Genomic DNA, 21,063 nt, shown 5'->3' with positions numbered 1-21,063 from the left:
GTAGGGAGGGCTTTTAAAAAAGAAGGAGAAAAAGAGAAAAGGCTTACAGCCAAGGCTCTGCTTTGGTGACGTGGGTCTTTGGAGGTGTCTGGTAGGTAAGGATGCCTGTGAGTTTAAGGTTGAGGCTTTCTCAGATGGACTTGGGAGCCTGCGATAGACTTGGTTGGTGGAGGTCACTGCTGGTAAGAATTCAGCCTTCTGCTGCTGGCAGATGTGGGCCAGAGTCACCCCTAGAGTGTTTGCATGTGAGAACACTGGGGTGTTCCAGATACAGACGCCTTAATATCTAGCATCTTTGCCCGGGGTCTGCTCCAGGACCCCAGCCTTTTTCCTGCTGCGGTCTCAGGCCTTTGGCAAACTGCCCATGCTCTCTCCAGCATCCTGTTTCTCACCTGGGTTGCCACCTCCCTGCAGCCTTGGTGGTGTCTGCAGCCTGCTCTCAGTTTTTTTTTATCTTTTTAAAATTGATGTCTAATTAGTAGCTATGATAAATTGCACTAGCCAAGCAAATCCTACCTCCCCTAAATTACGCCATGGTATTGTGTACGACAGCAGCAGAGTTGCTATTTTAAAATGGGATTGCGTAAAATAAACATGTGCCCAGATGACAGGAAGTACTAAGTTGCTGATTAATTGATGCTCTGGCTCAGCCTCGTGGTTTCCAGTGCTTCCATTTCTGTGACGATCCATCTAGTGAGGTTTCAGCAGGTCCGCACCACTGATAATTGCCAGATCACTAATTTGGAGTTTGTCTCCTGGCCTCTGATGCCGGGCTGGTGGCCATTAGGAGGCAGTGCAGAGCAGTCCTCAGTCCCACCGAGGGTCAGGGTTGCCAGAAGGTGATACGCGGCCCTGGCTGGCTGTGTCTTCTGCAGCTCGGAGACTGCCTCTCTACAATGGGACTCGGGAACGGTGACGTTGCTGCATTATTCCGGACTCTTGAGACTTGTGCTATTTGTCCTATCACTTTCTTTGTATTATGGAGGACTGATACTGAGGGAAAGGGAAGAATCACTTAGATTTAGTTTAGTTTTCTTTTTCAAATGAGGAGATGAAGACTTGAGCCTGCTGACACATATGCAAGGCTTGCCCACATTATCCTGAAAGTAGCTGAGAAAAGAGTCCATGGAAGAATTACTGACTAGGGCTGGTGAGCAGGATCTCGACAGCACAGCAGGTAGGGGTGTGCCGTCTCAAAAGCTGCCCGGGTGCTTAGGCCAGATGGCTTCACCCAAGTGTAGTATTGCTTCCGGGAGCGGGGGGCACTGTGGTCTGGACCCCAGCCTGTTGGATTAATAGGACGCAGCAGAAGCCTGAGCCAGGTGTCTTCTGGAATGGTAAGGAGGCAGGACGATGGCAGAGGCCCTGGACTTAGACCACCCTGCCTTTAGCAGCTGTGATCTGGGGCAAGGACTTCTTTCCAAACTTTAGTTTTCTCATCTGTATTCTCCACCCACCCAACAGCTCCTCCCATGAGGTGTGGGAGATTAAATGGCATCATCATTCATTTAATAAACAAGCAGGCCGGGCACGGTGGCTCACGCCTGTAATCCCAGCACTTTGGGAAGCCAAAGTGGGTGGATCATGAGGTCAGGAGTTCGAGACCAGCCTGGCCAATATGGTATAAAACCCCATCTCTACTAAACATACAAAAAATTAGCTGGGGTGTGGTGGCATGCGTCTGTAGTCCCAGCTGCTCAGGAGGCTGAGGCTCTGCCTGTCGGGCTTGAACCCGGTAGGCAGAGGTTGCAGTGAGCCAAGATCACACCACTGTACTCCAGCCTGGGCAACAGAACAAGACTCTATCTCAAAAAAAAAAAAAAAAGCCGGGTGTGGTAGCGCGTGCCTATAATCCCAGCTACTTGGGAGGCTGAGGCAGAAGAATTGCTTGAACCTGGGTGGCAGAGGTTGCAATGAGCCAAGATTGCACCATTGCACTACAGCCTGGGCAACAGAGCAAGACTCCTACTCAAAAAAGATGAAATAAACAAGCGAACGGTGGATGGCTACAAAGCACCTAGCTCAGTGCGCAGTGTGTGACCACTCTGGTTTGGAAAGTGCCAGCACTCCTCCCAGGCGAGTACAGCAGTGGCAGCTCCTTCGTAACTAGGTGTTGCATGGTAGGATGTCCCTGGCGTTGGTCCATTAACCTCCTTTTCTCTCGGGGGAAAAGCGTTGGTGCAGTTAACAGCCTTTAAGCCAGGGAATTGATGCCTCTTGCTCCAGTGTTGTTGAAGTCTGAAGAAGTCTGGGACCCCAGAAAACAAGCAGGCCAGTTGCTTTTATCTTGCCTGATGGCTGCCTCTCCAGAGGCAGCAGTGACAGTGATAACCAACACATGGCTCTCGGGAGCCTGACTGACTCCAGGGCCTGGTGCTCTCCACTGTCCACACTGTTTCTGGTGCTCAGTGGTGGCTTCCTCTCTGCGCCTTCAGCAAGACGGAGTCTCTCAAAGCCAATCTTCAGATGGGACCCAGGGTTGCTTTAGCCATGAGGTCCCATGTCCGTTTTCACAGTGACTTCACCATCCATTAGACGAAGTCCTTTAGATCTTGATGGCACACAGTGGACCTCCTCTGCCAGGACAGGGAAAGTGGAATGAGTGCACAGCTTGGAATCCACTCTAAGCTGAACAGCGCTCCTTGGCCCAGGGGAGGATGGGGGGAGGGAGTGGGAGTCCGTCCTTCACTTGATATTTTGTTCTAACTTACTTAATCGACTTTTACTACTTTTTTCTTATATCACACTGTATACCAAATAAGCTCCAGAATGGACACAGAATGAAATGATTTTTAACTGATAAAGAGAACAAAAAGGAAAAACCGAATAGCTGATACACGAATAGGAAAAACCTATTCCAAGCATAAAAATGAAGGAAGACATAAAGAAAATGACTGGTCTTGAAAGCCTAAAATTTTTGAATTATGGACTTCAACCGATTCAGTAAAAAAATTAGAAGACAGATAAAAAAAAGGAAAAATGTAAACATATATAATGTTGAGATAATTACTTAATATTTATAGACTTTCATAAGTATAAAATGAGAACCACTGTAATCGGAAAATTAACAAAAACATAAATAGGATATTCACAAAGTAAGGAACATCTATTTCCAATAATCTGTTAAGCTTTTACTGGTTGTCAGAAAAAAACATAGTTGTGAGTTAATCTTTTTTTTTTTTTTTGAGACAGAGTTTCACTCTTATTGCCCAGGCTGGAGTGCAATGGAGCGATTTTGGCTCACTGCAAGCTCTGCCCGCTGGGTTCAAGCGAGTCTCCTGCCTCAGCTTCCTGAGTAGCTGGGATTACAGGCATGCACCACCATACCCGGCTAATTTTGTATTTTTAGTAAAGACAGGGTTTCTCCATATTGATCAGGCTGGTCTTGAACTCCCGACCTCAGGTGATCACCTACCTTGGCCTCCCAAAGGCGTCAGCCACTGCTTCTGGCCGTGAGTTAATTTTCTAATAGTAAAAACTTGGAAAACCCTGTATCTTTTTTTTTTTTTTTCCGAGACAGAGTCTCACCTGTCGCCCAGGCTAGAGTGCAGTGAGGCAGTCTCAGCTTATTGCAACCTCTGCCTCCCAGGTTCAAGCGATTCTCCTGCCTCAGCCTCCCAAATAGCTGGGATTACAGGCATGCACCACCACACCCAGCTAATTTTGTATTTTTAGTAGAGACATCATATTTTTAGTAGAGACGGGGTTTCACTATGTTGGCAAGGCTGATCTCGAACTCCTGACAAGTGATCCTCCTGCCTCAGCTTCCCAAAGTGCTGGGATTACAGGCATGAGCCACTGCACCCAGCCAACCTTGTATGATTAACAGCACAACTAATGCTTACAGTGATCATATACTTTGATGTCTTTACAATCACATAAAAGAATAAGAACTTGAAGTGATTAGAATAAGTTCACAATGTCTTTTGCAAGTGAAAGTGATGGGTTAAAATATATGCCACCTCTATTTTTTAAATGAAAATGGAAAAACTCGAGTAGACATCAAAATATGAACACAAGTTATCTTTAGCTGCTATACTTTAAACAAAAAACAAGTACTTTAAAATGTTTAAGTGACAAAGAAAATGGAGGGCAAATGGGTTGAAGTATCTAGAAAAATCAGGCGAGAGTGTGCTGAGGCCCACCCCTGTCTCGCGGCGGGCGCCTCATGCACTTGCCCTGGCTTTCTCCTTCTGTCTTCGAGCCCAGTTCTCTTCGTTCTCTGCTCTCCAGTACTGCTCCTAAACCCTGCCTGTTTCTCCTCAGGACTGAGCACAGAAGGCATCTACAGGGTCAGCGGGAACAAGTCAGAGATGGAGAGCCTGCAGAGACAGTTCGATCAAGGTAAGGCGCAGCCTGGGCAGGCGTCGGAGGCCAGAGCCAGTCAAGGCAGACACAGCTGTCTTGGTGGACTGTCTGTGGGACCTCAGGGCACTCCTGCCAGCACAGACCCAAAGCCATGAGGTGCTGAGACTGAGAAAGAGACCATGTGTGGCCCCAGTGGGGAGGCGAGGGGACCAGGTCCTGTCAGTGAACTGAAGCACCATCCCTGCCAAGGCTGGGTCACCGGGCCACTCCCCACACCACCATTCACAGATGCTCCTCCAGGTTGCCGGGCACATGCCTCCCTCACCACACTGAAGAGTTTTGCCTGTCTGGCCATGCAGAGCCAGTTGCAGGCACATACTATACAAATCGGCTTGAGAGGTGATCCTGTTTTGCCAGGGCCTCAGATGTACCCTCCTCACAAAGTCCCTGCGCCAGAGAAAGTGAGGGACTATTGTGTGAGGAGCTGAGCCCTTGGGATGCAGACCCAAGTTACAGAACTCTTGGTGGGGACTCCCTTCTCCTAAGCTGGGTCAGCTTCAAGAGGCCTAAAGTCAGGCAGCCAGACTCTGCCTCTTGGAACTAATCACACTGTGGGATAAGAAGCCACATCCCCCAGTGCTAGAAGCAAAACACACCAGAGCAGGGCACGTTCCCATTGGTCCGCGGCCAGGGCAGGAGGCATCACCCAGAGCAGGCACCACACTCGCTCCCCAGGTGGGCAGCCCTGGCACCTTGCAGCACCACAGTCGGGCTCAGCTGGCTGGCAGCAGGCAGAGGGAACCACACGAAAATCTGTGGGATAGGAGACATGAGGCCAAAGTGAGGGTAGAGCCCTCCGTGTGGGGATGCATTGGTATATATATATGGAAGATCTGTAACAGCCTACCTCCCTGACAGCGGAACCTGCTGCTGTCCATCTGTAGAGATTTCTTCGTCATCAGGAATGCACTAAAGTATGTATGCAGCACGGAGGAAAGCGAGAGATGGCTCAGTGGTGCCGGTGGCTGGGAAGGGCCAGAGAGAGAAAAAATGAGTCTATTTGCCCTCCCACTATAGGGGACAAGGATGGAGGCGGCAGTCATGGTGGTTGCTAACATCTTTGTGACCTACCTGAAAGTGAGCCACCCTTTAGAAAAGCTGCCTCCTTCTGTGACGGGAGAGGAGTAAGGAAGAGGCAGCAACACACGGAAGCCAGATGAGGGCGATCACCAGCTCTGAAAACCAGCGCGTGGGGGCGGCACCGCAGCCCCGAGGGTGGTGGACGGGCGGTTCAACAGTTTCAGAAAGAGACTGAGGCCAGTCTCTGTCTGAACCTCGGAACCCGCGTTAGCACTCCACGGTGCCATCTGTACAATCCCTGCCAGGCCTGAGGCCGTCCCTGGGTTCCTGAGGTTTCTCTGGCCTCTCCCAGGCCCCAGTTTGTCCTGTTGCTTCTGCCTGGCTTAGAGTGGTGTGGCCTCACTCTCCTGACTTCCTTTCAGACCACAACCTGGACTTGGCAGAGAAAGACTTTACGGTGAATACCGTGGCCGGTGCCATGAAGAGCTTTTTCTCAGAACTGCCTGACCCCCTGGTCCCGTACAACATGCAGATCGATTTGGTGGAGGCACACAGTGAGTACCGGCGGCCCAGCGTGGGGCAGATTGAGGAAGAACGGGCCTTGCCCTCGGAATGGACGCTGGCTCTTAGAGCTGAGGTTTGAAGGACAGAAGGCAAGGGAATTAACCAGTGGCACCAATGGGACTTGCAAATCGGGCTCCTGTCTTTGTAGACTGTAGGTGCTTATCTGGGGGTTACATCCAGAGAGTTGCAGGTTCCCACATACTCATTAGTTAAGAGCATGGTTTCGGAGTCAGGCGTGGCTCCTTTGCTTGTGGCTGACTGAACCTTCCCTGCCCCTTAGTGTCCTGGCATTGTTACCATCCCAATCCCTGTGGATGAAATTCGGTTAGGAAAGGCCTAGAAGCAAGGCTGTGAACAGCCTATGTAATAGTGGTTCTTATTTTCCTTTCCCTGCGTCTTACCTGTCTTCTCCCACCTCTCATGTAATGAGCCTAATGTGGGTCTAGGTCATACAGCCTCTCAGGAAGCCAGCTCTGGAGGGTAAGAGACAAGTCCAGTGGCCCTGGCCAGGAGACCCCTGGATGCTATAGCAAATGAGCGCCTCTGGTGTTAATGGTATCCACCTTGCCTCAGCTGTTGCTGCCCCAGCCTGCCTTTCTCTAGAGGTATCTGTCCATCCAGTGGGTGAGCCTTCTCACTGGCCAGGCTTTCCCGGGACTTTGTGTAGTGCCACAGAGGAGGCCTGACCTCTCAGAGCGTCCCACCATGTGGCCCTCACTACCTTATAAGTGGTCAGCAGCCCTCCTGCTCTGTGCCTCTGGCAGGCCAAGACCCAGCGGCAGCCCTTGCCATGCAGCTGCAGAAGGGAGTGTGTCTGCCAGTTGCCCAGAGACTGCAGCCACCCCGTGATCCAGCGGCCAGGCCGTGGGGAAGAGGAAAGGAGAGGTGTCCCTCGGGGGCAGGACCTTAGTCTCATCTTGTCGCTGCTCAGCTCCAAAGAGGGCGCTTTAAGCAAGCACAATTTATTCACAAGGCTGATGGTGTAGGCAAAAATTTGAGGGAGGTGACAGATCAGCATGGCCCTGAGTCCTGGGTCACTGACTCTCATAGCATCTGAGGGAAACAGGTGTGGAGGAAGCCCACCCCTGAACGGTCAGAGCCTTGATACTGACAGGCTGTGGGGCCTCCAAAATCACCCTTCCGGGATCTACACTTCCTGTGATGTGTTTCACAACCTGGATGCCACCTTCACCTTACTCTGTCCACTCTCTCAGCTGACTGGAATTGTTCACAGCTCCTAACCTTATCTAAGCCCACAGGGATGGGGCAGAAGAGTGTGGTATTCCTGGGACAGTCATAGAGTAGCCTGGCCCTCCTTCCCATCTGCCTTCTGAAGACGGGAGTCAGGGTTTCTCCAGGGGAGTTAGCAGGTGGGGATGGTTGCAGGCTTCTCCTCTGATCCTGCCATCTGAAGATAGAGGCTTTCCCCGCAGTCACTTCTCCAGCAGGCTCCAGACAGGCACAGATGTGAAGCTGCATAGGAAATCTCTATTCTGCAGCTAGCTTTCTTTCCACCGAAGCTCATCTCACAGTGGGAGTTAGGAAAAGAGGAAGGTGTGGACTGGTACCCAGTTTGCTGGAAGCCGGGGATTCCTGTCTGCATTTGTCTTGACTTGGCGCCATCTAGAGGTGCGTGAAATCCTGGCACCCAGCAGAACCCCATTGTGTCTGCGGGAACTGCTGACATAGCATCTTTTTGTGTAGGGTTGGGGGGCAGGCAGAAGCGGGAGGTGCTATTGATAGGGAATCAGCCGCCCCTCCCACAGCAGCTTCCACCGCTCAGGAGGTGGCTTCTTGCCGCTGTCACTGCGCAGCCTGGGAAAGGATGGAGGTTCCCACTTCCTCTTCCCATCGTGTGCCTCCTGTGCCCCACGCTACTCAGCGGGCTCTGCTGTCTTGAACCTGACCTAAGCGAGTGGGAGAGGAGAAGCTCGTACTGACACGGCACCTCTCACGGCCAGAGCAGTTGACCGAAAAGCAGGGCTGCGTTCAGCTGAGCCACAGATACCAGGCGGTGCAAAAGTTAGCGATGTTAAGGGATATAATGGAAAAAAGATGATCATGCCCCAGAGTAGCTCTTCCCAGACTGGCTGGGTTTCCATGGCTACATCAACTTGACCAGCTCTTTCTACTTAATCCCTCAGAGCAATTGTGTCTATATGTGTTCAGGCCTTGGAACCAGTTTCAAATCCCATCACAACAAATATCAAGGTCACTATCAAGTGGTTTTCTTAGCTCCAGAATTTCACAATACTGAACACTGCTGAAAATGTACTGCCAAATGAGATGTCGTGGTTATTCGCCAGTTATTTTCCTACTCCGTTTAAGGTGACATGTGGGAGATTCGGAAATGAACAGCAGCAGCAGCCACAGCGCCAGGGCTCATGTGCCTGCCTAGGCTCAGCCCAGCTCTCCACAAGGCATTTGATTCCCACCACTGGTCTTCCTTTGAGGGAGATGGTATTATAATACATCTCCATTTTACAGAGAAGGAAGCAGCTTCTCAGAGGCGACACAGCCTGCCCAGGGTCACACCGCTAGGGAGCAGCAAGCCGGGGCTTGAGCACTTGCCCTCCGTGGGTGCAAGCCGAAGCTCTGTGCAGACAAGCCCCAGCAAGGAAGGCACAAGGAAGAGGGCTTCACAGGGGAGATGGGCCAGGGTTTCAGGAGCCAGAGGAAAAGGCTTGTGCTACCTGTGTTGCCTCCTCCCTGCAGCCCAGCCCCGCCTTCAAGAGTTGCCTCCTCCCTGCAGCCCAGCCCTGCCTTCAAGAGTTGCTTGCCTGGTGTGTCTCCCCTGTCTCTGGCAACTCCCTCCTCCCTGCCTGTCCAGAGTTGTCCCCATCTAGCCAGTGTCCATAGGCCCTGCCCTGTGGCTTCTGTGCTGAAAGGGGTGCTAGAGGTGGCTCCATCTCAGACCAGAGGGTCATGGGCAAAGGACCTGTGGCTCCAGGGTCCCCATTAACTCCCTGTACCAGCTCACAAAACTCGGTCTTCTTAATTTAGAGAGAGACCATTTTCATGAGATTGTCGAAGGGGATTGTGAGCCCTGCATGGTTCAGGATGCCGGCTCATGGTCTCGCCCTTGCCTTTTGACAGACGAGGCCGTTTAGGCTTGAGATAATCAGTGCAGCCAAGGCCACCAGGGGACGGCCCTGCTGCTCTCTGGGCTCTTGTTCATGAGCTGCCTTGGGACGTTGCTGATTCGGGGATCCTGCCTTCCTTTCATCTGTCCAGATAGCTGCCCGAGGGCATGGGGGTGTTCCTCACACCCACACAGGGTCATGAATTTCAGATAGCCAGGCCCCATGTGCACAGGGACAGATGGCAGTGGACACACATATGCGGTCCCCAGCTCAGCCTGATGGGACAGGACACTCAACAGGTCCTGCTGACAGGCAAAGCCACGTCTCCAGGGGACAGCCTGGATTCTCCATTCTGGGCCCCACAGAGTGAGGTCTTGGCCTTGGAGTTGTTTACCACCTGGGGCGGGGAGAGCAGAGGCCGGACGAGCCTGCATGATGACGGCAGGGCTGTGACCTTGAGCCAGGCTTTCCTTTTCCTGGTGATGCAGGCGTGCAGGTGGTCAGCAGCGGCCAGCAGGGACTTTCCTCCAGGCACTAAGCTGGCAGCAGCAGACCTGGGCCTAGAGCTTGGTTGGCAGCCTGGGTGCCAGTGATGGCAAGTGGCATTGCACAGCCAGGGCAGTGTTGTTTGGGAACAGGGTCCCTGCCGCCAATTTGTGTGACCTTGAATCAGTGTTCTGGCTGTGTGAGGCCTGGTGTCTCTGTGCCGTAAGAGAGATGGGAAGCTGCTCGGTAAGGGCCCTGTGCCCTCTGGCTGTCCCCTCCCCTTCCTCCTGAGTTCTTGGGGCCTCAATTGTACTAAATTGCTGGGTGTGCGTCCAGGCTGTCTTGGTTCAACTGGCCCAAAAATGCCTCGCCTGGACGTTTCTTGCTGTCTCAGTCGACTGGCCCCTAAGTTCAAAAGTATGATGTCCCAGGAAGAAGTGCTGCTGGGGCCCTAAGCAGTGAGTGCTGCTCCCAGCCCACACCCCCTAAGCAAGAGCAGAGCCACCGGGAGCTGAGCCAAGCAGAGGGGCAAGTGCACTGTGGAGCCCGCGTCTCCTCCGTAGGCCGCCGTCTCCCCCAACCCGCGCCCCTGCACTCCTGTCTACCCCTGACCTCATGCTGGAGCAAGATGGTTTGCTCTTGTTACTCCCGAAGGGCAGGCTGAGGGAGCAAAGGATGTGAGGACCAGCCCTCCACAGTCTGGGTCCGGGGGGGACTCTGAAGGGGATGAGGTCACAGCAAAAGTCTGGAGGAGCGGACCTGGGAATCCACAAACCAGCGCACACCAGGCATGGGAGGGGCCACCCTGGGCACCTGTACCATGGTGGGTCTGGGTTGCAGTAGCTCACCCAGGGCTGGGTGCCCTGACGGCCCTGTCCCAGCAGGGATCCAGGGAGCCCGTTGCCCCTGCTGTTTCTTTGGCCAGTGTAGACACCTGGCCGGGCAGGCCGGCCCCCTTTTGAAGCTGCAGGCCCCTGTAGATCAGGGCTCCACTGAAGATGGTGAGTGGCTCCCCTGAGTGCGCTGCTGCCCTGTGACCCAGGTCCGCCACAGGACAGAACATGTCCAGGGTGCACGGGGTGGGCTGGCCCTTGGCCACCAGCTTGTTCCCCAGGCTTCTGGCTTAGAGCCGCCGGAGTCTGTGCTTGATCACACCCAGGCTGGAGCAGCACAGCCGCAGCAGCACCACGCTCAGCAAGCAGCAGTTGGCCAGAGGCGCCGTGAACTGCTGGGGACCAGGATGGTGGTCAGGAGGGGAGACGGGGGCTGGGCCGGGAAGGCCTCGAGGAACCAGTCCGGAGCTCCTGGACGAGGGAGGGACCCGCTGGGTCCTTCCCTTCATTCCACTAGACCGTAATCAGCAGAGAATTTGGTTTTGTTCTCTACTGAACCCCCAACATGTGAAATGGTGCCCGGGCAGGAGCGGGCCCAGCAAACATCTACTCCTCCCCACCCACTGTGAACCAACCAATGACCCAAGGAGGAGGGGTCCTCCCAAATCCAAGAATAAAACAGTTCGCATTGTCTGACGAGGCAAGAATGGGGCGCCGTCACCACACAGCCTCACCCGTCCCATGTGCTCAGCCCAGCCCCTTTCAGGCCCACCTGCCTCTGGGTCAGAGTCACCTCCTCCCTCTCTCAGGACTGTCGAAGGGACCTGTGCCTGGTTCGAACCAGGGCAACTGAAAATGCCACACAGGCACAGACACTGCTGGTACCCCCCAGTCCTGGGTCAGGGAAGGGTGAGTATAGAAAAAAGTATGGGGTCCTAGCTGGTGAAGGCAGCAGCCTGGAGGGCCTCCCATCCCCTTTCCTGTCAGAGCATTACTGTAGTCAGAGAGGGCTTTACCACATGTGGGGAGGCGGGGACCGTGGGACCCAAAGCAGATGGGCTGAGCTGGGAGACGGGGTCCCATCCACCTTCACCATCACCAGCCTTGTGGCCTCCGCTTGGCCTCTGGAGTGGGTTTCTCAGCCACCATATGGGTAACACCCAGTCCCACCTTCCATGCAGGTCTGCGGTCAGGGCGGCAGAAAGAATGCTGTGAGGCTGTCCTGCCAGCACTCGGGCAGTGCCCAAATCTAAGCAGCCGCTGGTGCCTTTGCCATGTGGAGAGGCTTCGGCCAGAGACTGGAAAAGGTCCCTCAGCAGAGAGGCCCTGGTGGGGTGAGGGCAAGCTTTGCTTAAGGGAAGAGGTGAATACGGCTGAGTCAAAAGGATATTGACAAGGTTGGCCTTGCTTTTAATATGAGCCAGACTTGAGTGGAAGGGCCTCTCGCCCTCCTTCACCTCTGCCCAGCGAGCTCCTGGTGCTGCTCAGTACGTGGGAGTACCTGGACCAGGCAGCCATTGGGGAGGGGAGCAGGCCAGGAGACCAGCCACCGGCACCTCAACAGGCACTCAGTGAGGTGCACATGCAGGAGGAGGCTGGGATTTTAGGGGGTATCCTCTAATTTTCTTTTTTTTTTTGAAACAGAGTCTCGCTCTGTCACCCAGGCTGGAGTGCAGTGGTGCGATCTCAGCTCACTACAACCTCCACCTCCTGGTCAAGTGATCCTTCTGCCTCAGCCTCCCAAGTAGCTGGGATTACAGGGGTGTGCCACCACACCCAGCTAATTTTTGTATTTTTAATAGAGACAAGGTTTCGCCATGTTGGCCAGGCTGGTCTCGAACACCTGACCTCAAGTGATCCGCCTACCTCAGCCTCGCAAAGTGCTGGGATTACAGGCATGCGCCACCGTGCCCGGCCTGTCGCTAAATTATTATCAAAGCAGGCTCTGTAACTCCTACCCCTGCCTCTCCTCACCCCCTAAGGAAGAAGCAAAGCCACCCTCCTTGCTGCTTGTTGGATAGGAAGTAGAGAAGATGTCCCTGGCAGACCTGGGCTTTGCCAGCCCCGTTTCCTGCCTCCAGCCAGAGGATGGGGTGACACCCGGCTCTTCTGTAAAGGTGCTGCCACTCGATGCCTAATTAAGACAAACACAGCTGTGTTTTGGTTGTGCAGGTACCTTCAGAGAGACCCGTGTCCTCCTGTGCCAAGCTAGCAGCTGGAAGGGGGCACGATGGTTTTATGAAGTGACTCTCTGCGCCACACACATGCCGCCTGCGTTTTCTAATAGTCTCCGGTCCTCCCTACAGCAGTTTACTTTTTTTTATGTAAACAGTTTATTGTAACATGGCAATGAATTGTTTGAAGACTCAAGGTCATAGAAAAGTGTGCTCATAGCCGGGTGCAGTGGTTCACGCTTGTATTCCCAGCACTTTGATAGGCTGAGGCGGGCGGACCACATGAGGTCAGGAGTTCGAGACCATCCTGGCCAACATGATGAAACCCCTTCTCTACTAAAAATACAAAAATTGGCTGGACTTGGTGGTGTGCACCTGTAATCCCAGCTACTTGGGAGGCTGAGGCAGGAGAATCATTTGAACCCAGGAGTCAGAGGCTGCAGTGAGCTGAGATCACGCCACTGCACTCTAGCTTGGGTGACAGAAAAAAAAAGTGTGCCCTTGAGGTGGAGCCCTTAAAACAAACCTCGGACTGAGGGAAATGAAGCGGCTCATAGCCCAATAACTAGCTCCCAGGACTTTGTCATTTCTGATGGACAGATGTTACCAAAACACTGCTCTCATCAAGTCACACTCAAGGCCGCAGATTTGCCTGGTTTCATTCATCCTCATTAGGCTGCCAGGAGAGCTCCTGGAGCGCTGCCCCTTTCAGCCCTGCAGCCTCTCTCCCACAGGCTCCTGCGAGTCAGACCGCCTCCCAGGTACCTGTATTTTGTGTCCAGCTGTGACCTCTTCATTTAACTGCGGGGTGTCTCCGAATGAAGGAGGCACTGTCCAAAGCCCGTTTAACAGACAAGGAGACTGACCCTAAGGTGCCACTTGCCCAAGATGACGTGGTTGGTATGAGAGGGCAGATTTGTTCCCAGGGCCACCTGAGTCAGGATGTGGACTCCAGACCACCACAGGACCTTCCTCCCTGCTTAGCCTGCTGCCGTTGGCGCTCTGTCTGCCCTTTGGGTCTCACTCTCACCAGGGTCCTTGTGCAGCTCCCACAACTCCCCCTCTGGGCACATCACCTGCTGCAGAGATGACTAGGAGGCCACAAGCTTTAGAATACCTGGTTCGGGGAGTCTGCACCCCTTCCGGATTCATTGGCAGAATAGTACACATGTGTCTCATCATGGCACCGCCATCCATCTCAAAGGATCCTGTGCCCCCAAACCCGTTAGCAACCATTAGCGGTTTAACAGACCCTTCTTCACCCCCCGACGGCCGCCAGTCATGAGATAGCTGCCGTCTCCTTTGTGAGACCCTCCTGTGGTTCTTCTGAGCCCTAGAGTCCAAGAAGGAAACACAGGGACTCTTTCCATGCACAGAGAACTCTGTCTTAGCCAACTGGGCTCCAGGTGGGCTCTGGGACTGTTGTGCCTCGCCAGGTGCCCTTCCCAGCCAAGGTGGGCCACACCTACTCCGGGATGTCGGGCCAGTGGCCACAGCTCAGGCCCTGCAGCCAGGCCCAGCTCTGCAATTTCTAACCTCGGCCGCCTCATCTTCAAAAATGGGGTGACGAGTTCCTGCCTCACACGATCGTGGGACTCACTGATCTGGGCCTGGCGTGGCTCTCGAGCTGATTCGAGGCCGTTGTTTCCCTCTCCCAGGACATTAGGATTCTGCAATGGGCAAAGTATGGGTGCTGGGGAAAGGGGTGCGTAGTTCCTTTGATGAAGTGCATAAGAATTCCCCCACTGTTTCCATGAGCCCGTCCAACAGGGGGATGTGTGGAGGGTCCCTGTGTCTCTAGGAAAAGGACAGAGCCTTGGTCTCATGACGGCCTCCCTCCCTCGAAGGTCTGTTGGCGTGGGTGGATGGCAGCGGCTGCCTGGCTCCATCTGGTCAGGAAGCAAGCAGGCTTTCTGCTTAGGGATGCCTGTCTCCAGGGGCAACCGGATGAGCAAAGAATGGTGTTCTTTATGGCGGAGCCTCTCCGATCCCTCTGTCTCGAGTGGTGGGGGCCAGGAAGCCCCAGGCACACAGTGCGGCCCTTCAACGTGGGCCTGGGACACAGAGGTGGGCCAGGTCCCTGGGCCAGTGCCACTGCCAGGTGTGCCAGCCTTGGGCACAGGCTTTGGGGAAGGAGTGGGATTGGTGTCATCAGAAAGCCCTGGGCTGCCCTCAGAGAAGGCCCATCACAGGGCACACCCTGCGGTGGCCACCAGCCTCGGCCATGAAAGGCCTTGGTTTTCTCTCTCCTCAGAAATCAACGACCGGGAGCAGAAGCTGCATGCCCTTAAGGAGGTGTTAAAGAAATTTCCAAAGGAGAACCACGAAGTCTTCAAGTACGTCATCTCTCACCTAAACAAGTAAGTCGCAGGGCCTTCTGGGTGGTTTTTCCTTCTGAAAATGGACAGCCAGGGGACCGTGCATCGCAGAACAAGGCTCTGTCCTCAAGCCAGTAGCAGCGTCGGGCCCTGGACTGGAGGGAGTGCTGGCTGGCCTCCCATGGGGCCCTCTGGGCTCAGCGCCCAGAGCCTCTGCCGCTCGCCAATCCTCAGGCCTCCTTCCTGCTCCTATATGAGGGAGGCCCACGTGGCCCCAGACCTGCCCAACACCAGACAGTGCACTTAGCTCCGGCAGGGCCGTGGGGCCTCCTGTACAGCCTGTGCCCCAAAGCTGGCAGAGAAAGAAGATCCTCTGGTTGGTACTGTTGCAAATCTCCTGAATCAAAAACACCTCAGAGCCCCCGAAAGTCCTCTCTCAGCATTCACGTTCCCAGCTGGGGAGGGCCAGGACCCTGCACCTCGAAAGGTGTGCTGCAGGAGAGAGCCAGCCTCCGGCCAGGAGCACACTGCAGGCGGGAGGCCGTGTGGCTGTTCCCCAGCTTGCGTGTGCCTGGAGGAGGGCTGCTGGCCGAGTGGCATCTGATGGCGCTCTGGCTTAGGGTACTCAGTCTCCCTCCCTCGGCACAGCTGGAGCACTGCTACCGCCCTGGCTGGCTGCAGAGTGAATCCCTGAGGTGGTCCGTCCACCCCCAGGGGCTTGCGGGACTCCAGGCAGCCTCTCCGAGGCTGGCCATGTGGCGGAGCTGGGCTGGAGGGGAGAGGGCACTGAGGGCGCAGCCTTCCGGGCAGAGCAGGGCCGAGAGAGCTACGCGTGGCCTTTTCGGCTTTGTCTGAGGGTGTGCAGGCGGGGCTCGGCCTGGGTGCTGAAGGCCATGAGTGCCCAGAGCCAGGCAGGGCCTGCTCAGTTCTGACTGTTGAGTTTGGTGTCACCTGCAGGGTCAGCCACAACAACAAGGTGAATCTCATGACCAGCGAGAACCTCTCCATCTGCTTCTGGCCCACCTTGATGAGACCTGACTTCAGCACCATGGACGCCCTCACAGCCACGCGCACCTACCAGACAATCATTGAACTCTTCATCCAGCAGTGCCCCTTCTTCTTCTACAATCGGCCCATCACCGAGCCCCCCGGCGCCAGGCCCAGCTCCCCCTCTGCCGTGGCTTCCACCGTCCCCTTCCTCACTTCCACGCCTGTCACGAGTCAGCCGTCACCCCCTCAGTCACCTCCACCTACCCCCCAGTCTCCACTGCAGCCGCTGCTTCCCTCCCAGCTTCAAGCTGAACACACGCTGTGAGCCACCAAGGCCTGGGGTTTCAGGAGAAACAGTCCTCTCTCTGTCGGGGTGGCATTTGGCCTTGAACAAAACCAAGTCCACTGGGGGCAGGGGCAGGGGCCAGTGGCCCTCCCATCACCTTCTCAAGACCTCCGTGGGAGTACCAGCCAATGGTACCATGGGCCGGGCTGGCAGGTGCCCTGGGCCCGGCGCTGCAGACCTGGGCTGGCTGCAGGCAGCAGCCATGGGGCCCTGTCCTTTGACTTGGACTCCTTTGAGGACTGAACTAGGAAGGCAGTGGCCCCAGTGCCCTCCCTCTGTTCCCTGGACCACCACCCCACCTGGCTGCACACACCAGCCTCAGGGCGCCTCCCCTTGCTTGTACAGAGCCCGTGGTCGGGACAGTGCCCTGGCCTTTGCCAGGGAGGAAGATGCTCCGAGATTCAGGCCTGCCCCAGGGCGGGCTGGCAACCCCTGAAGAGAAGAGAACACTTTCTGTCAGTCCGTCTCTTCCCACCTTCCGTATCTGCGCACGCCCCCCCAAGGTAGGGGTGCAGCCTGGCTGGCGGCCTCCTTAGGAACATGTAGGCCACAGCTCTGCCACCACTAGGTACCTGCTGAGGGCGCGGGCCCTGCAGATGAGAACAGTGGAGGACAGCTTTGTGCCTGAGCGCAGAGAGTGGGGCTCCCCACCGGCCCACTCCACAGGCTTCCCCATATATTCCCTCGCAAACAAAGGAACACTAGGAGGAAAAATGGAAAAACCCTTCCACTAAAAGAAAAAGGAGGAAACCACAGAAAGAAAACTACAGACCTCAAGATTCCACTCTGCACCTGCCTCTGCCGGGAGGGAGGCACACAGGTGGAGGTGGCCCTCGTCTTTGTGGCAGCAAAACCAGGATGCCTGCAGCTGTGGCCTGAGAGCCTGCTGAGGTCCCACTCACCCACTGAGGTTTAAGCACCAGATGTCCCCTTTTCCCAGGAAGAGGGTTTGAGCCCTTGCTGGGGAGAGCCGGGGAGATGGCACAGCAGGCCGGAGCCTGGGCTGCCCCAGAACACAGGCCATTGCGATTGAAACACTACTTGAGCGTGTGTGTAGGGTGTGTGTGCGTGCATGTGAGCGTGTGTGTGGGTGCCTGCTGGGGAGGTGGGGACAGCTGGAAAGTGCCAGGTGCACTTGGGTTGGGGTTGATGTGTTTGGTGTTGAATTGTTCTATCCCAGACATGGAGGCCACCAGCAGGGGTGTGGATGGGGATGTGGCGGGGTGGGGCACTTGAAGGAGTGGCATTCTGCTGGTCCCCTCGAAGGGGCATCCTTCCTGGTCCTGGCCAGCCCAGAGGCGCCATGCCAGCCTGTCACCCACCACCACCCTGGCCCAGCCTTCCCACTGCCCCAGGAAAAGCTCTTCTGCCCACCTCTGACCCCCAGCACAGCAAATTTGCATGGCTGGGCTGTGGCCTCTGTGTCCAGGAAGCCTGACTCGAGGCACCCCAGGCAAGGGCTAGGGCCCCACGGCAGACAGCCCTTGGGGCTCATTGCACTTTAAGAAGCAGGATCTGTGGTATATTCCAGGGGTCTGACAGGCATATCTCCCTGGCGTCTGCAGCTGCCCTGCCTATCCCCGCCTGCAATGGCTCGAGACGGGAGTGGCCCTTCAGCTTCCGAGCATACTCTGGGGGTGCCCGGCTCCCTGTCTCTAGTTCTCAATGGCCAACGAAGGTGCTTGGAAACACTCATCTACCCTTGCGAGTTTTACCGCCTCTTGAACACAAATCGGAGAACAAACCCAGGGTCCAGGCGTGTTTTCTGTGAATGTTGGACAATGGATTTTTGTCTCTTCTGGTGGAGCTGTGCCTGGCTCTGTAGGCCCAGGGTTGGCTGGAAGGTGACATCTGTGTTTCATTTTAGCTGAGGTTGGCAGAACGGCAGACACATTATCTCAAACTCCCCCAGCCCTGCCCCCGAGCAGATGAGGAAACAGCTCCATTTACTGACCCCTCCACCATTCTCAAGGTGATGCTCACCTGTCAGCTCCTCACAGAACTGGGGGTGGAGGGGAAAGCAAGGTGGTGGCCTGGGCCGTCCCTCTGTGAACAGGCAAAAGCGGCCCGGCCCCCCTCACTGCTTGAGCTAACACATCTTTTGTGTGAGCACGCAAGCCACCCGGCCCCTGACTCCACAGATGTGTCCGTGGCCAGTGACTTCCCCAGGGGTGGGGAGGGGACGGTGAGAAGGAGCACCTGGGCTTTCTACCCCTCCCCTCACAGAAGTACCTGAAGCCAGGCCTGGGGCACCCCCAGCGCAGCGCCCAGTCAGCCGAGGTGGGCGGGCAGGGACTGCGGCTGCTCCTGTCCGGAGGGTGTCCCGTGCACAGGAAGCCAGGGTTCCTCGTTTCCCCTGCCGACTCTTCAGCCTCGTCTGCTGCTCCAGGCTGAGGGACTAGAGGACACCTTGGTCGTTTCAGTGGCAGGGCCAGTCGTGGTAGGCCGGGCCTCGGCGCGACCAAATGGGCACTTGGGTGCGAGCCACAGAGGAGTGTGCCTGGGGCTGGCTGGGACTGTGCTGCACCCACCCCCACTTTCACTGGGGCTCTAAGCTCTGGAAAGTGCTTACACAGAGGGTGCTCAGGGGACCCTCATGCCGCTCTCAGCACTGGGCGGTGGGCGCTGGCTTGCCCAGAACGGGGACGCAAGGCAGCCTCCCCTCCCAGCAAGAGTGCAAACAGCCGTGTGAGAGGACAGCAGCCCTTGGTGCGAAGCCAGAGACCGATCCTGGCTCTGTGACCTCGAACGGCTGCAGAGGGAGGACCCGAGGCTAGGTGGCATGGCTCGTGAATCCACTTAGAATTCTTGGCTTGTGTCACACACGGGTGCCACAGCACACATTTCCTTTGCATTGTGCCCGTCCTTCCCGTCGCCTGGCGTTTGGGGAGGTAGATGGAGAGAGCTTCGGGCGTCTGTCTCCTTACTCTTCTGCTTCCACCGCCTTGGTTTTGCTTCCTGCTGGAGGCGGGGCGCTGCTGCGGCCCAGATTCTTCTGCACAAAGTGTCTGTCCTTGTCATGGTGGACAGAGGGTGACATCATAGGAGCAGCCCGCTGGCCAGGAGGGGATGGGGGCGTCCCCGTGCCTCAGCTCCTGCTGCTCCTAGGGAAGGGAGGCCTGGGTCTTTACCAGCATCCCCTTGGTAAAGACCCCCACAGGCCAGCAGGCATTCTGGACACACACCCACAACTTGACAGCAGGCCAGTTGCAGCATCTTGTCATCAAGAGTCACCTCAGCTGCGCCCCCCTCCCACCCTTTCCTGTGAGAAGCCACTGCTTTGGGGGCGCCAGCTACAAAATGTAGGGTGCAGTGGCCAGGAGGGCGCCTGCCGCGCTGGGGGCTGGGTCCGGTTGAGTCGCTGCTTTCTCCAGGGCAGCGCAGGGATCCGGAGAAGCTGCGGGGGGAGCGTCCCCGGCTCCGTGGCTCTGAGGTGTAATGGGGATGGGCTTCCTCCCTTGGAGCACGTCGTCTGTGTCCAGGTCAGAAAGTGGCCCAGGAAGGGGGCAGTTTCTGTTGCAGGTCCGGTGGGGGCGCGCGGCCGATGCGGGGGTGTGGGGAGACAGCAGGAGACGGTGGGTCACCTCGGGCGCCGCTGACCTGGGCGGCCGCCTCCAGCCCTCCCGCGCCGAGCCGGCAGCGATGCTACCCTTCACTGTAGTCACGACAGGGCCTAAGTTATTGTTTGCATAAAAAGAATCATGTTCCCTGTGTACATTTAAGGAAAAAAAAAAAAAAAGGAAATGTCAGAATTGTATGGAAATAAAACTTGTTTGAAAATTTGGAATAGTGCTGCTGCCAGCTTATTTTTCTGGTACTTGTATTTTCACATGTTAAATGATCTTTATATATGTTGAATTAACAAATATTTTGAGTTTCTGAGAAAAACAAAAACATATTAATGGTATTGAAATGTGTTAGTAGTCTGGCTGTGTGCCCAAAATTCTGTTTTGCAGCAAAAGTGAAGATCTGTATGTAAAGAAGGTATAACAATGGTTTCTTTGTATTTTAGGGGCTTTAAGCAGAACATCTAGCTGGTGTTAGGAATGTTTGCTTAATTTCCAGACTTTTTAAAAAAAAAAAAAAAACACATGGTGGGTTTTTGAGGCTCCAGCCTGATTAGTGCATGATCAGCCCTCAAGGAAGGCTGAGGCATCTCCAACCGAGGTGGCTTTGTTTGGTTTTGTTTTTTAAAATCATGTATTTGCTACAAAGTATTGTACTTGTCTCAATGGGAATGGTGTAAAAAACTGAAAAGGCCTTATGTGATCTGTATCATAGTTAATAAATCAATCTTGTAAAAAAGCAAACCTCAGAGAAGTGAAGGGGGGCCCCTCCTCCTTACCGGGCCAGTGCAGCACACACCAGGGTCTCCCAGGGCGTCTGAGCCGGGTACGGGAAGCAAGAGGCCCCCCAAAGGAGGGGCCTTCACTGCCAGGAACTCCCCTGTCCCGCTCTCACCTGCTTTCCTCTCCAGCTCAGCTTCCTAGATGCATCATTCCTGTGGTTCTCAGCATCATCTAAAGTGCCTCTCACGGACCCCCATGGCCACAGGAGCAGCAGGTAGGCATGGGGAGGGGCCGCCGGACCTGCAGCTCCTGACCTTCCTTCCCACTCCTCTCCGGCCTGAGGCCTCACTGTCGGTGCTGGGAGTCAGATGCCCGGGTTCACTTCCTGGGTTGGGGTGGAAGTGTCTGGGCCATTACAGCGGCAGGGTCATGAGCAGGCTCATGGCCAGGAGGTGGCCAACCTCAGACCCTTCTCAAGGGATGGGTCAGGTCTGAAGTTCTGAGTGGAGAGAGCCAAAAGTCACGCTCACCCCCTGGTGCTGGCCCTGGGCTCAGAGACCCAGGCTCTTGGAGCAGTGTCAGCACGAGGACA

The 21,063-nt window shown here is 55.4% G+C and overlaps 1 protein-coding gene across 2 annotated transcripts in view; it reads left to right on the top strand.

Annotated features, from left to right (window-relative positions):
• The window catches only part of ARHGAP35 (Rho GTPase activating protein 35), a 137,644-nt gene extending 117,152 nt beyond the window's left edge, over positions 1-20,492 (top strand). For both annotated transcript variants that reach the window (XM_021668552.2, XM_012446644.3), the window contains exons 4-7: positions 4,267-4,344; positions 5,811-5,942; positions 14,783-14,888; positions 15,804-20,492. In XM_021668552.2, the coding sequence (XP_021524227.1) occupies positions 4,267-4,344; positions 5,811-5,942; positions 14,783-14,888; positions 15,804-16,161 (674 nt within the window). In that variant the 3' untranslated portion in view covers positions 16,162-20,492. The remainder of the gene's footprint in view (positions 1-4,266; positions 4,345-5,810; positions 5,943-14,782; positions 14,889-15,803) is intronic.
• Positions 20,493-21,063: the final 571 nt, after the last annotated feature.

Source organism: Aotus nancymaae, unplaced genomic scaffold (genome assembly GCF_030222135.1).
Source record: "Aotus nancymaae isolate 86718 unplaced genomic scaffold, 86718_ANA_hifiasm-v0.15.2.pri h1tg000028l, whole genome shotgun sequence".
NCBI classification, from domain to species: domain Eukaryota; kingdom Metazoa; phylum Chordata; class Mammalia; order Primates; family Aotidae; genus Aotus; species Aotus nancymaae.
This window is presented reverse-complemented; position numbering and strand designations above follow the sequence as displayed.